Source organism: Antennarius striatus, chromosome 2, assembly GCF_040054535.1.
Source record: "Antennarius striatus isolate MH-2024 chromosome 2, ASM4005453v1, whole genome shotgun sequence".
NCBI classification, from domain to species: Eukaryota; Metazoa; Chordata; class Actinopteri; order Lophiiformes; family Antennariidae; genus Antennarius; species Antennarius striatus.
The window spans coordinates 15445102-15460554 of NC_090777.1; the positions used below are offsets into that span (position 1 = coordinate 15445102).

At 39.6% G+C, this 15453-nt stretch overlaps 1 protein-coding gene across 2 annotated transcripts; it reads left to right on the forward strand.

Moving 5' to 3' along the window:
* Positions 1-2302: 2302 nt before the first annotated feature.
* si:dkey-72l14.3 (Glyco_hydro_56 domain-containing protein) lies at positions 2303-15452 on the forward strand. 2 transcript variants are annotated; one of them, XM_068305865.1, is made up of 7 exons: positions 2303-2420; positions 9070-9720; positions 10471-10719; positions 11273-11419; positions 11684-11770; positions 11942-12124; positions 13965-15452. In XM_068305865.1, exons 2-7 carry the CDS (start codon positions 9118-9120, stop codon positions 14370-14372), a joined length of 1677 nt encoding a protein of 558 aa, XP_068161966.1. In that variant the 5' UTR covers positions 2303-2420; positions 9070-9117; the 3' UTR covers positions 14373-15452. The 2 variants fall into 2 exon arrangements, with proteins under 2 accessions (XP_068161966.1, XP_068161976.1); XM_068305875.1 differs by lacking the exon at positions 2303-2420 and adding an exon at positions 2738-2854.
* The last annotated feature ends 1 nt before the right edge of the window (position 15453 follows it).

Sequence of the window (15453 nt, forward strand, 5' to 3'; positions counted from 1 at the left end):
GATTTATTTATTTTTTTATTCATTTTATTTTCTTCTTTCCAGACATGTTATTACAACAGATTTTACTTTCATCAGTGTTGAGACATCAGCAACAATATCCGGGAAGAGAAAAAAAAAGGGTTGACGGGTTGAAGCCATTGGCTTGTGAGGTTCCCGTCCCCTAAATCAACAACATCTCTCTCATTGCAGCACATTGTCAACCAATTCATACATTGCATGTCACAAAGCAATTTCAATTATTTTATTCTGGTACATTGTTGTTTTAATGCGTCCATTTAGTCCAATAGGCGTGCATCTTTGCACACGTCTTTGTCAGGTCTTGAGAAGAGTCCAAATTTTGTTAATGTTCATTTGGTTGTTCCTTTCAAGGGTTGTTTCTGGGCAATTTTATAATTTAAGCCCCGTTGGAATGTCTTGCTTGTGTGGCTGAGTTGGTGTTGCTTTCTGTGCCTTCCACACTCCTCATCACTGGCGTCAGCATCACGGTTTCTGGCCTTCAGATCCAAACGTTTTCCCCATTTCTCCAGCTTTTGGGTGATATCCTCCTTGAGCCGAGCATTGGACTCCTCATGACAATCACTCATCCTGGCTATGGCATCATTCAGCATGATAGCCATAGCCTCCTAAAGATAAGTGTGATTTGGTGATGCTTGCATGTGTTTGATTTGGTCCAAAAATGAACTATCCCTCACAAACGCAATGGAATGTTTTTATTCCGAGTTTTAAACTGTATGAATACATTTGAATGAATGGACATGATGGTGGAATCTCTGGAAAGTGGGAATATAGATACAAAACTTATTTCTAATTGTATAATTTTCACAATCTTACCTGGTGAGAACAACGATCATCAGTCATTCATGGCAACTGAATGACTGAATGAACACAGAATGAGAACGATCAAATTATGATAAATTTTGTTATGTGGAATATTTAAAAACTGTATTGATTGTAATGAACATAAATTTCTGCATTCAGAATCAAGACAAACAGAAATGTGATGGTTTACAAGTTGAAAATGTGAAGAAAAGACTACTGATGAGACGAAGGAGAAAAAATGGGAATATATTGAAAAAGCATGAGAGCACAGGTGGGATTCTTTCACCGGGTTATTTGTTTTTGTGCTCAGGGGCGAGTCTAATGGAAAAAATGGCAAGTAACAGAGGGGAATGTGTGGGTATGGAACCTAAATAAAGAACTGGAATGGAAATATTGGCGGACAAGTAAATGGAAGACAAAAACAAGAAAGGGAAAGAGGATATAGTGATAAATGGACAACATAATGTGTGATCTGATACACAGAAGCCAGATGTGATGGAGCTTAATTTTTCTGTTTATCAGCCAGACAACATTAAACATAGGAAATACAAGAGGTATCCAATCATCCATCAAAACTCCACCACATATGAGGATTAGAGACACAATGACATACTTTTTTTTCTAGTTTTTAATATTTCTATCCTGATTATTTTTATTGTTTAAAATGTTTTATGTAAATTATATGTGAAAAAGAATATTTTGGATATTTATTCTGAAAAATCCAGTTAACTTCTTTATTTGTAAAATGGTGAAAATTTTATAACAACAATAACATAATAATAATGCCTATAAAATCTGATTTCATGTGACTGGTTCATTATTCCTATATAATTCTTTATTTGATCATTGACCTGCATTTAATAGGAGTCATAGACGGAGGTGTGTTTGGGAAAAGCTTTATGATTCCAATAAAACCTGGCTGAGATGTATTTCATTCAACTGGTAATTACTTCTTTACTTTTTACACCACCTGGTATTCATCACCACTCTTTGAGCTCCTCAGGGGGGTGCTAATGTGGCTCCACACTTTCAGGCTCCCGTCAAATAGTCAACAGATTTCATTCGAGCCCAGAGAGCTTTCTGGAGGCTAAAACTCTACCTAGAGGGAACAAGGTGTTCGCGTGGGCTATCTGTATTTTTGTAAATTTGTGGGAAAAAATATTAAAGGAAACATTACAGGAGCACATAAATCTAGAGAGGAATATAAGGAAGAATGAATATTGAAAATTAGAAATAGAAAAGAATAAGGAAAAAAGTGGGAGTGGTCTTGTTGCCCCCCTCGGACAATGCTTGTTTTTTTATGGCTTCTGAAGTTGAAGCTGAAAAATTTGAACATAAAAGAATGAAAAATAAAGTGTGAAAGAAAAGAGATTAGTGACACGGGGTTTGGACAGGCGGAAAGGAGCAGGAAGAAGGAGGAGGAAGAGGAGGAGGAGGACATGTGTGATCCTTCAGATCTCAGGTGTTTGTTTAGCCGAGAGCAGCAGCAGTAGAGCAGAGGATTATGGGATTACGGCCAGTGTCGTTGATCATGTGAGTCGGCGTGGTCAACACTGACCTTGCTTACCTTCTGTTAAAGAGGAAGCTTAGCCCGGCTGAAGGTGAGGAGTCAAACACCCACACACACACCTGACACTTATCAGTCCACTTCTAGAAGAACACTCCTCTCCTCTCTACGTCTCTGCTGCCTGCTTTTCTTTCCTTCACACCTGTTTCCTTCCGAGTCCTTCTTTATCTCTTAACTCTCTCTCTTTGATAGTTTTATTTCTTTTTAATTCTCTTGTCTATTTCTGTCACTTTATCTCCCTCCTTCCCACTCCTCCTCTCCCTTCCAGATGTCGGACTTAATTTTTCTGCATGTTATACATGCACAGCTTATCCATGTCCTTCCAAATACAGCATCACATGATTCCTTTACTTGGAAGAGTAAGTAATAAAAAAGAGGACAGAGGATTAGAGTATTGTAATTTCAGGAGTGGTAACTCAGAAGATGTCCAGGCAGTGAGGAGTAAATGCTGGAACAACCCCGGCCTTGGTAAGTTTAGTGTGTTTTGTGTTCAGTACAGTATTTGTCCAGTTCAGACTGTTGATTTTGTTCAGTTCTATTCATTTTTTTTACCATGAAAAAAATATTCAAGCTAAGTATTAAAGTCAGTGGTCTATAAAACAAAATTGAATTAAAGTGTTTAAGATGAAACACCATAAGTTGATACAGTACAACAGCACAGATATCTTTAATTTAATGACACACAGTTGTATCTTTGCTGCACAGCCATGTTTGTGACATCAGGTCGTGAACAAGCCCAATAACTAAATTATATTGCTTCAAGACATCATTCATTGAATCTGTGGAATCATCAAACTGGACAGCAATCAACAGGATGACTTATCATAATACGATCAGAATGGAATGTGGAATCAAACTGATTTTACTATGAGACATTTTTCTCTAATGGTTGTTTGCATCAAGTGAGAAATCAGAAAACTTTGATGTAAGTCAGATTTTACACCAAAGCCAGCATACTTTCAGCTACAATTTCATCTGAGTTGCAAGTCTGTAAAATTGTTATTTGTTGTTTCACACCATGAATTTTTCATGCTAAACATTGTAAAATCATTAAAGCAAAGCATGTCTTGACGTTATCGGGGATAAAATGCATAGTGTGCGGGATGTATTGGCATAAGTTGAATTTAATGTACATAACCAAAGAGGAGGTTTATGGATGTGGTGAAAGAGGACATGAAGGTAGTTGGTGTGAGAGAAGAGGATGCAGAAGACAGGGTTAGATTTAGGAAACTGATTCGCTGTGGTGACCCCTGAAGGGAAAAGCCGAAAGGAGAGGAAGAAGAATTATGTCACATTAATGTCTGTTTATCTTATCGTGGACGCAGTGGGTGATCATTAAACCAAGAACCATAGAGTTTTTGCTAAGTTGGAATGAAGCCTGTATGTCTGTAGAGGTCATCTGCTCGACAACATTAATATGTTTCTACAGTAGCCCTGAATGGACAAACGTGTTCTTGTTAGTGTTTTTAGTTACTCCTATGGGGGGTGAGAGGAGGAGTGTTCTGTTACCACAGCACCAAACCCTACAAAATGGACCTTTATTAGAGAGCATAGAACAGAGTTTCTACTGATGAGACAAGTAGTCTTCAATTATACTTTTAAAGAAATGAACAAGTGTTACAGCCAAATGAACGCTACTTATCTCACCCTCACTTAAAACGGCTCATAGAAATATAGAAAAGGCAACATGCCTCATAGACGCAGTGTTTGGTCTGTTCCTTCTGGGCTGCTGTAGAAACACTGACCCTGAAAGACTCATCCTAATTAATTTTCTTTCTGATGACCATACGCCATCCATCCATCCGTCCATCCATCCATCCATCCATCCATCCTCTTATCCACCTTACTGGTCACGGGTCTGCTGGAGTCTATCCCTGCAGGCTACAGGCGAGCGGCGGGGTACACCCTAAATGATCCACCAGCTTATCGCGGGGCCACACAAAAAACAAACAATCATATATTCTCACACTCACACCTATGGATAATTTGGTATAGAGCAATTCATGTTTAAACCAATTACGTGTTTTTGAAGGGGGGATAAAGTCGGAAAACCTGGAAAGAACCCACACAAACATGGGGAGAACATCCAAACTCTGCACAGAAAGAAATCATTCAACCTTGTTGTTGTGAGAGACCATTTACTGATGAAAACAATATTAATGAATACAGTGCGCCCTCGTGCATTCGTGTATCAATGCTCGCAACTTCATCGCAGATTTTTAGTAGGAAGTCACGTGATACTGTACGTGCATTCTATTGGCTGACTGCATCCAGAAGTGTGCTCCGTTCTGTCAGTCTTGGACTTCCGTGAGACACATAAGTACTTTAAACAGTCGATAAGAGTGTGGGAAAAGGTAATACAGATAGAAGGTGGTTTAATATCAGTATGGGTGGGTTGATGAACGTTTTAATTACTGTAAATAATAAGATAAATACTTTGTCGCTCTATCGTGGGATTCGTTAATCGCGTGTGGTTCCTGGAACGCATTAACTGCGAGGAAAGAGGGCGCACTGCATTTAATTTCCGCCCCAAAAAGTTAGGCACTTAACCTTTAACATCAAAATTTGAGATCATGGATATTGTTGCTTAAATAACACAACTACAGTGCAGTTACATTTAAATGTGTGATAACAAATAGAATTCATTATAGTGTATATTTGTGATTTGACAGTGTTGGCTGAAAAATCCTGACACCAGCAGTATGTTGCTCTTTTACACACATATACTGACACATAATAGTCCAACTGTAATGTCACCTTTGTGAACTTGATGTCTTATTTGGTGAGGATCAGACAGAAGGTATTTTGAGGTCATAGTTTGTAGCCATGTTGCACTGAATTGTCCAAAAATGCATAAAGCAGTTTATCGTCTTTTATACCAGGACCTTCAATACAGTACTTCAATTGGGAAATCTAGATTTATCTAAAATACACCATCCATCCACGTAACAGCTCAATCTGAGTAAGACATTGTGGCTGGGATCCTAGCTGAAGGCTATGGGGATGCAGTAAATCAGGTGCTGATACCGGTTCCGTGTCACGGACCACGGTGTTAGATGAGGATAATGGAGGAATCATCTGACAGCGACAAACTTACATCTCCATCCTTGGACTGTCAAATGTAGTTCCACTGAGCAAAAATAAATACAGTGATGACTTCCAGAGTTTGTTTCCATCTCCATTTAGGTTTGATTTCAGTCTAACTTTATTGCAGCCTGATGCAGCTATCATAACCACACACATACAGGACAGTATACAAAAAAGGAGAAGGATGCCTTGTAAAATATGGGCAGTGTGAGGACTGCTCATCTAAAGTCAGGATTAAAACAGCAGATTGTGGCTATAGAGCTTCTTTACCAGACATTATACCAGAGTGATGCTTGTATTGTGCTAATCTAAACTATGTTCATGTCCTGATTGGATCCTATCGAGTCATTGAGCAGTGACACTAACAGAATATCGGGAGATGGAATGCCAGTTTAATGTCCCCTCATTCTATTTCCTTGATTAAAAACAAAGAAAACCTGCTGCCTTGTGGCCAACGCCTGGTGGTCTGTCAACCATGAACTGACAATGTGGCCAGAAGCTCCTTGCTGCCAAGTTTCAAACCAGATCCAAAGGCATAATTTAACAAAATAAGCAGGTTTTTCTCGTTGTCATGGATATTTTTGTTCTCAAATTGGAAATTTATTTAACACTATGAAGAAACCAGAGAAAGACAACCTCTCCCATCCACAGGAGAGGAGCACACAAATGAATAAAAATGAAAATAAAACAACATCATAAAGAAAAAAAAAAGATTTATATTAACTAATTCAATCTTAGCTGATATGGCTTGAAGATGAAAGACATGATTTTTAAAAATAATTTCTACCAGGTAGTGTGCCTGCTCATGTATGGAAAAAAAATTCAAATCAAGCCCTGCAAAACATCTGGTATTGTGTTCCTGTTGATGCTACAGCGTCAACCAAAACAACAGACAAAAACACATTTGTCATACGCATCACAATTTCAACTTCCCTCAAGAAATAAAGCTAATTATCCTCCAAATGTTGTTTCAATTGACACCAAACTTTGTTAACTGCATCATCATCCCTGCAAAAAAAATTCTTAAATTTCTGAACCTAAATATGGTAATAATTTTTGATGTTCTACTGACAAATTATGCATTTGACAAAAACATAAATGATAACTCTTCTGTGTATAGCACAAACTGATCATTTTGTGCTATGATCCAAGGGTTATGGGTTCAAATCTCAGGTGATGCAAAATGGATATCACACAGGTTTTAGGCTGTGAGACAATAATTTAAAGTGAAAGACTTTTGTTCCGCTTATGTATTTCTCATTTATCTTCCTTGTATTTTGTGATGTCTCACTGTTTTTATTAAACTCCCTCTGAACCAGCATGTTACACAGAAGATGACCATCAGAGGTCCACAGTGGGGACATTTTGAAGTGTGATGTTGCGCTTTAAGCTGTGGAGGCAGTGGGTGAGGATCAGCTTCTGACCAGACAGAATGTAAACACTGACCAGAGGGTTAGTCTGAACAGATTAGTCCACTATCACATTTACCATTCACTTACCAGTGAGTGAGGGATTACTTACCGCACAGTGTGACAGGGTTACAGGGAATAAATAAAAGTGGCTTTTTATGAAAAGCAGGCAATGCTTGTAATGATTAAAACATAACAATAGATGATGGTCATGTTTGTTGAATATTACAGTAAATCCTCAGTTCCTGGGAAACTCTGGACAGACAATAAAGAATATAACTAAACAACAATAGCAATACTGTAATTAATAATGCTTTATCTCTGACTTTTAAAAAAATCTTTTTTGAACATTCACTACATGAATTTCCTAGTTTGGGATGATTAAAGCATATCTAATCTAATCTAACCTAATCTAATGATCATTTTAGAAATCCTAGGACATAAACAGCACACCGTGCATCCTTGGCCTGTGACCTCCTTAGTATTAGTGGATTATAGTAGAGGGGATCCGGGGGCTTATTCAGCTTCTTTCCGGAAGTCTCTGACAATAAGACCAGCAGTTCTATACTGCACTTTGAACGATGGTAATCCTATGACTACATTTTATCATTTTCAAATTTTAGACAAAAGACATGACATGTTTGTACACCTCTTGTTTTCAGTTTTCAAAAAGTAAGTGTAAATTAATCAAATACTAGTTATCAGTCATTACTGAATCAGTGCTCAAGTTCTTGTAATAGTACTGTGTGTACTGAACTTCCACTGGAGACGGGTCACTGGCAGGTCATGTGTCAGACCTCATCTGTGTGTCATTTATTACAATGTGGTGCTCATGCCTGCCCACACAGACGCCCTCATTTTAGCCTGAGGAGATGCCAAGTCTGGAACATGTAGGCGTGTATATCTGATCGACAGCTTTCCCATCGTTTCCCGTTTCGCTGCATTAATTTAGCTCCACCTGATGATGAGGTCTCATCAGCCTGCTTAATTAAAAACACCGGTGAAGATGAGCACCTTTAACAGGAAACACTGTGATCTCTTCTTCCACCTTGTTAAAGCTGCTGCTTTCCTGAACAGGATATTTCATGTTACCAGAATCCCTGTTTGCTCCTAACAAGCAATTGTTGGAGCTTTTTCATAGTTATGTTCCAGATGATGGAAAATAAACTGGAAAAAATTAAACGTTGCTGCTGATTGTTAATATCAGACTGGACTTCATCAGGACTGTTTTCAAAACCCAGCATAAACAGCAAAATGGTTTGACCGTGACCTTTGCAGATACCTGATCTCAACCCACTCAAACACTCATAAGAGAGTTAAGACTTGTTAGACACCATCATAATTAGTGTGGGAGTAGCTTTTAGATTAACCATCTTCATCTCTCCGGTAGAGCTCAGATTCCTGGAGAATCTTACCTGGAGGTACAAAAAATGCACTCTACTCCAGGATCATCACATTTTTAATTTTCTCTAGTATCAAAGTAATCCAGCATATGCTGTAAGCACATTCATGGGTACACAACAAACAGAAAACCTAATTCAGCATCTTATTAATAATGCCTGTTTGCCAGAATATAATATCTCCCAAAACTCATTTCTGCTATTGTGCATGTTATCTAAAATTCTGCACATAAACATGTGATTTGATGTTATATAGGATGATTGATACGGTGCCCAGCATCCCTATAGACTCATGTCTGAAGTTGCACGAATGTCATTACAAAGCTTGATGGGTTTGTGCAACTTGGAAAAAAGGCAAAGCTGGCACTGGTGTCAGAAGATGGCAGAGAATATGACTTGCAGTAGGCTGATAGTCTGGCATGAAATGATTTCAGGACATGATATAAATAATATATAAATGTGATGTGAGAAGAAATGGTTAATTCACTTATTCTTTCTACTTTATTACTGTATGCTGCATCCGTCCTTACTCAACACAAAAACACTAACTTCTCATTTTCTTCATGTGACTGTAAGAACCATAATCTATCACTGATTTCACTGAGCTCACATAAGCTAGGGGAACTTATTGGACAATAAAGAAATTAAAAAACAGTTTGGGAAGGATTGTCTGACTCTGAGGTGATGAAATGGAGTGCAGCTAATAAAGATGTTGAAGAAATAAAAGATTTTTGTGATGCCTGTAAAGACTTTGTAAAGAAGGTTTGACTCTTGCTGTGTTTTACAGGAACATGATCGGCCTGAATGGTTGATCTCCTGGGTGGTGGCCGATTCAATGGCGTGGACAGAACCACGGTCGCATCCAGACCCAAAGCCTGAACCAAACGTATCACCTAGTCATCTCAGGACTCTGGCAACTCTTCCACCAGCCATCCTTCAAATCCAGTCTCCAGTTTTGCACTTCCTTCTCCTGTTTGCTGTCTTTGCTGACTACTGTGTTGCAGGTCCACCCGAGCCAGCTCGCCGCCCTCTCCTGTCCGGACAACCTTTCATCATTTTCTGGGGTATGCAAGATTCTACCTGCCCCAATCGGCCCGATCCCAGATCTTTTGGGATGGAACAGGAGGGTCGTGTGGCTGTCTTTTATGAGGACACACTGGGAAACTACCCATATTTTGTGGACAAAGATTCACCAGTCAATGGGGGGCTACCACAACACACAAGGCTGAATGACCACCTCCAAAAGACACAGCAGGACTTGAATGCAGCTTTACCCGCCCCGAGATACCTCGGGCTGGGAGTGCTGCGCTGGGCAAAGTGGGTCCCCCAGTGGTCTAGGAACCGGGGGAGGCAGGCCATGTATCTGGAGGCATCACGGAAGCTGCTGAAAGGTTTCTTTCCCAAATGGACCCCAGAAGAGGTGGAGAAATGGTCACAGGTAAAGAAAGTTCAGATAAATGTGTGTACATCTGCAGAGGGAGGAAATAAGGGTGAAAACAAGTTTACAAGAAATAAAAAGCAGGAAGATAAACACATGGCACATGAAAAGGAAAGAGGGATAAAGGACCGTTGGAGGGAGCCTAAGATGGAGAAAAACTTTGTAAGTTGTCAGCAGATGGTAGAACACACACTCCCAAAGACGTCTGTTCTTAAGTCAAGAGAACATCATAGATGGGAAATGCAAAAATCCACTGAGTTTTGGTTAGTAACAACACCACTAGTGCACTACTAGTTTAAGTATCAGTAGCTACAGGAAACTTTGCAATGCTCCTTACACTTCAGGCAGAAAGCATCTTATACCAGATCACCTAAGTTTACACAACTCTAAAATACAGAAGACTGCCGTTATTCCAGCATTTTTAGCTTACTGTCCTGAGCTGCTTTGATCCTGATTTGCATAAAAATCAAGTGGGGTTTAGTCTTTCCCAGCTTCTAACGTAAGAAAAAAACAATCGCACTGGAAGAATTCTTTTTCATCCTCCCTGTATGTCATTGAAGCTCACCACCCGTTTTGAAACATCTTATTAAAGGATATCTATTAACTCAGTAGAAACTCTGCACTAAAAATGTCATTTTAATTTGACGGTAAATACCATTTCTTAAGGACTAGTTCACTAAACAGGAAAAATCAAAGCATATAAATAAATGTCTGATGGAATTGATGGTCAATAGATTGATCATGTCACAGGTGGATTTTGAGGCAGCAGCCAAGTCAGTAATGATGGAGACTCTCTGGGAGGTCAAAAAGTTAAGACCCAAAGCATTATGGGGCGTCTCCCCTTACCCCAGCTGCTACAACGGTGATCCCATCCAAACCATGTTAGCCAATTATACCGGCCAGTGCCCTGCGTCAGAAATGGCCCTTAATGATGAGCTTCTGTGGCTATGGAAACGATCCTCTGCTCTCTACCCTCTCCTCAACTTGGAAAAGATACAGGTGAGTCATTCATCTTGTTACTTTATACATGTCACTACATACTGGAGGGTTGAAATATGTCAATATCACAATAATCAATACAGTGATCAAAGAAAACCTAAAACTTGTAGCTGATGAAAACACTTATTTGAAAGTCTACATACACAGATGTACCTAAAGTTAAAAACTACCAAAAGTTTAAAAATGGGTTTTTAACTTTAAGTGCAACCTGAGCTGGTAACACCTTCATGACAGCAGGAAAAAAATCTAGTGAAATGCAAAATTCCACATTTTTATAATCAGTGAAGTTTTACATAAAGTTATAAAACCTCTCATCATTAGATCCACTGCATTCCACTCTGTGAACCCAGATTCAAACAGGCTGACTAGGAACCATGTGACATAACCTCACTGTTCAGAACACATTTTATTATACTTTATTGGACCAAAACAGATCAGAATTTATTGTTGTCTAAGCACTTCATGAACCGAAGCAACTTTTGTTAGATATCTCATAACCAACAACCTGTGTTGTACGAGGTGGGCATAATGAGAATGATCCAATGGTTCATAGGGTGGGACCACTGGAGCCAGACTTTATTTATCCAACCAAATCAAAGAAGCACTACGAGTATCATCTCTGACGGGGACGGCGTTTGATCTTCCTGTATTTCCCCTGGTAAAGAGCGTCTACGCCTCGACTAATACCTTCCTGTCACAGGTGAGTGCATCATCTGGTAGAGGAGCTACAGTGGGAGCCCTACGAACTACATGGATCCATGACGGCGCAAAACAAAACTGTGATGTTATTGTCTAAAGGTTCTTTATTGAGAGAAGAGGATGAATAGAAAAGCTAAAATGGGTTATCAGTCGTCATAAAGAGTATTTAGGGTGAAATCTGACCAAGTATTTGACCAAGTATAAAGCACAGTACACTGTGTGGTGAGTCTTTTATAATTTCTTTGTATAATTTCTTTTGTAACAGGCAGACCTGGTCAGCAGCATAGGAGAGAGTGCTGCTATGGGAACAGCAGGAGTCATCATCTGGGAGAGAAGTGAAACTAAGACAGAGGTACACAACCATACATTTGCATAAAGTGCATACATAAAGACGTGATCCTTGAATTGTAAATCACAAATACAGTTTTCATGTTCTTGATTCCACTGATTATGTCTCGAAGGATTGATTGATTTGTACTATGATAGCAGTGTTCTTCAAACTGTCTGCCTGTCTGTTTCCCAGAGAGAGTGTAAGGACCTGGCAGAGTTCGTCCGTGTGGTCTTGGGACCGTACTCCATCAATGTTACCACAGCAGCTCGACTGTGCTCAGCCTCCCTGTGTCAGGGAAAGGGACGATGTGTCCGTCAAAATGCAGAAAGCTCTGCCTACCTCCATCTCCCATCCCCTACCAAAGTGATGGACAAGGTGTGTGTAACTCTAAGTGGAGGTCAACATCTAATTGTGTTGAATCTACAATGGTTTATTTATGGACCTAATTCAATGCAAAGCAGGTGTCATTAATCCCACCCTGCAGGCATGGGCTTTACGGCTGCTTCTTGCAGAGCAGGTCATAAATAGGTGTTGACAGAGGCTTGTTAAACTCAGATGTCATCCAGACTCATTCTGCCCTTGTTCCATCAATGGGAGCACCGAGCCGAGCCAAGACACACTCCAGTGGTTTTGGGAACCTAATTCTTTTTTTTAAATAGCACGTGTCATACACTTCTTACAGTTAATTAGCTACATGTTGCTCAAACCATGGCCATCTCACATAACTAACCCAATCATATGTCTGAGATTAGCGTCTAGTGTTTGGTCAATATAAACTGACCAAACTGAAGTCTTCACTGGGTCCGAGTAATAAACACTTGAGTACATATTACAGCATGCTTTAGTCTTCCATTTAATGCCTTATGGAAGGCAAGAACTGTGCAGTAAACACTGAAACCATTGTTGTATTTAGGCTAAAAAACCTATAGGAGGTTAGCGCAACATGCTCAGAAGCTCTGATTGCTTCTGTGTTTCCTCTCTGCGACCGAACATTTAATTAAACAGAGGTCATCTGACGATGACATATCCCACTTCACCCTGCAAAAAGCTGTACAACAACATCAGTAAATGCAGTGTCCTTCATTCTTTCAGTGGGCCTACGTAAATGTAATGCTGTACAATAGGAGAACGCTACGAAGAAGATGACCAGCCTTCAATCAGATCCCCTATTCTCTTAAAAATCAGAAACTGAGATGCGGGGGAAAACTTTGATATATATTTTGATATATACACCACGCATTTGCGCATCAACGCTCGCGACTTCACTTCATCGCGGATTTTTGGTAGGCAGTCACATGATACCGTACATGCATTCTACTGTCTGACAGCATCCAGACGTCCGCTACGTTCTGTGAGTCTCGGACTTACGTGAGACACAAAAGTGCTTTAAACAGTCAATCAGTGTGTGGGAAAAGGTAATACAGATAGAAGGTGGTTTAATATCAGTCTGGGGAGGGTTCATAAAAGATTAATTTACTGTAAAGAACAATATAAATAGTTTGTCGTTCTATCGCGAAATTCGTTAATCGCATGTGGTTCCAGAAACACATTAACCGCAAAGAACGAGGGCACACTGTGTGCGTGTGTGTGTGTGTGTGTGTGTGTGTGTATACACACATATATAAAATCATGCATAATAAGATAGATACTTTATTAATCCCTGAAGAAATTGTATATATCCAACTGTACACTATAAGGCACAATAAGGCCTGTACACATGGTGAAAGGCATGTAAATACACAGAGGTTCTCAACTCCTGTGTAGTTTTTTGTTTTTTGAGGAAAGTTGGAAATAGAACAACTCATTTCAACTCATGACTGACAAATATAACCAAGATTTTATAAAATGGGAAACAAAGTCAGTTGGAAGTATAGTTGCCTGAGGATCTTCTGTGTTTAGACCATAGGAGAGCAGACAATAAAAGAATCACTGAAACACAGCAGAATATCCCCTGGATTTTGATCACACAACACTGAACACAGAAACAGTCTTTCTCTGGAGCACTCTGCATGGGGCTTTGGTAACAGCAGTCATAAAAAGAACAACACAAAACAAAGCACGAATACCTCCGGAATCTCACTACACTATGAAAATGTTATCCTCCTGAATTTGAACCATGATATTTAATATTCTGTTTTTATACTGTTATTCTACTTCTTTTAAAACTTTAGTAGCAATGTTTGTTAATACTTATCTCATTTTTCTAACGTCTCAGCAAAAAGAAGCAAAAGCAACTGATCAGCCAGACACAAGCACTAAACCAGCTGAACCTGACCCGGCAGAGATCTGGAAGAAGGACTTCCAGTGCCAGTGGTACAAGACGACAGACAGAGATGTCTCGGACCAGCAGCCCCCCAAAGACGGAGCATCCGTTGGGAATACAGTAAAAGAAAAGGCTGAAGATGCAGTGGAGCCCATTACCACAGCTTCTACCATAGCTTCTACAACAACATCTGACTCTCTCATCAAGTCACCAGAAAGTACATCACCGGGTGTAAGAAGTCCAAAGCTATCGCTAGAAGACACTAATACAGACAACGGTATGGATCCACTCCATGCCCCAAACCCAGTTGTTCTTCTGTTAGTGCTGCTAGTGGCTGGAAGTATATGCCTGCAACCTTAAATTACTAACAAACCAGTCTTCACCTGGAAGTTCTGCGCTTTAACTGCATTCTTATCCATTCACAAGTGCCCTTGATTACAGTCACTGGAACCTGCAAGGTAGTAGGCATGTTGCTTTTGAACAGTCTAAACCCATCCATGAATGTGCCAAGAGACAGAAGAAACATTTATTTTCTACTTGCTGTTCTGAGATGTGATGCACTAGATTTTGACTGCCCTATCAGTAGATAAGTGAAAACACTCTTTCAAACCTGATGAGGTTATGTTTTCATGAACTACTTCCTTGAGGCCTCATTTTGCTGAGAGTTTGTCTGTCCATAAAGTTTCCGAAAAAAAATTTCCTTTACCGTACCGGCAGCAACAGAAGCCTGCAGAGACATGAGTGCTTAAATGTCTAGGATGTTCACTTCTCACATACACACAAAAGATAGGGCTTGTGATAATTAAGAAGCCCATGGTAATTGGGGGGAACCACTTATTAATTGGAGTTTGAAGAGAAATAGAATGAAAGTCATATTTAAATGCAACTGAAGGTTGGCATTCAAGCTTATTGTCAAGCCCGTCCAGGCTTGACGTTGTGGCTCCAATCACTAACGGTAACATTGGCTTCGAGAGGCTTTACTTACGGTATTTTCTCTTAGCTCTCCACTATCCTTGGCTTGAGTGACATGTCACACTTTTAAAAGCAAAGGAGTAAACCAACAGAATGATGGCAGCATTTCAGGTAGCTACTACAGTTTCGGGGTCCTTCAGGGTTTTTGTCATTGACTCCTTAAACTAGTGTCTCAGTGGTAATGTTTTTAGCAACGACAGTGCTTTTCCTGCAGTAACAAGTCAATAAACCCACAGACTGTCTTTCCATCTTGTTGTAAAGTTCCTTGAACCATTGAATTGGTAAAAAAAATGTGTGTTGTCTGTTCATACCTTTATAACTGAATTCATTCCATAACAGGTAACTTGCATATAATTTGTTTATATACTATATATTTCTAAGTCAGCAAAGTTAATCTTGGTTTCAACCCATCCAGGCCAATTAGTGCTCTCGGTGCAGTAAAAAAAAAGTAGTCTGAAACACTCATTGT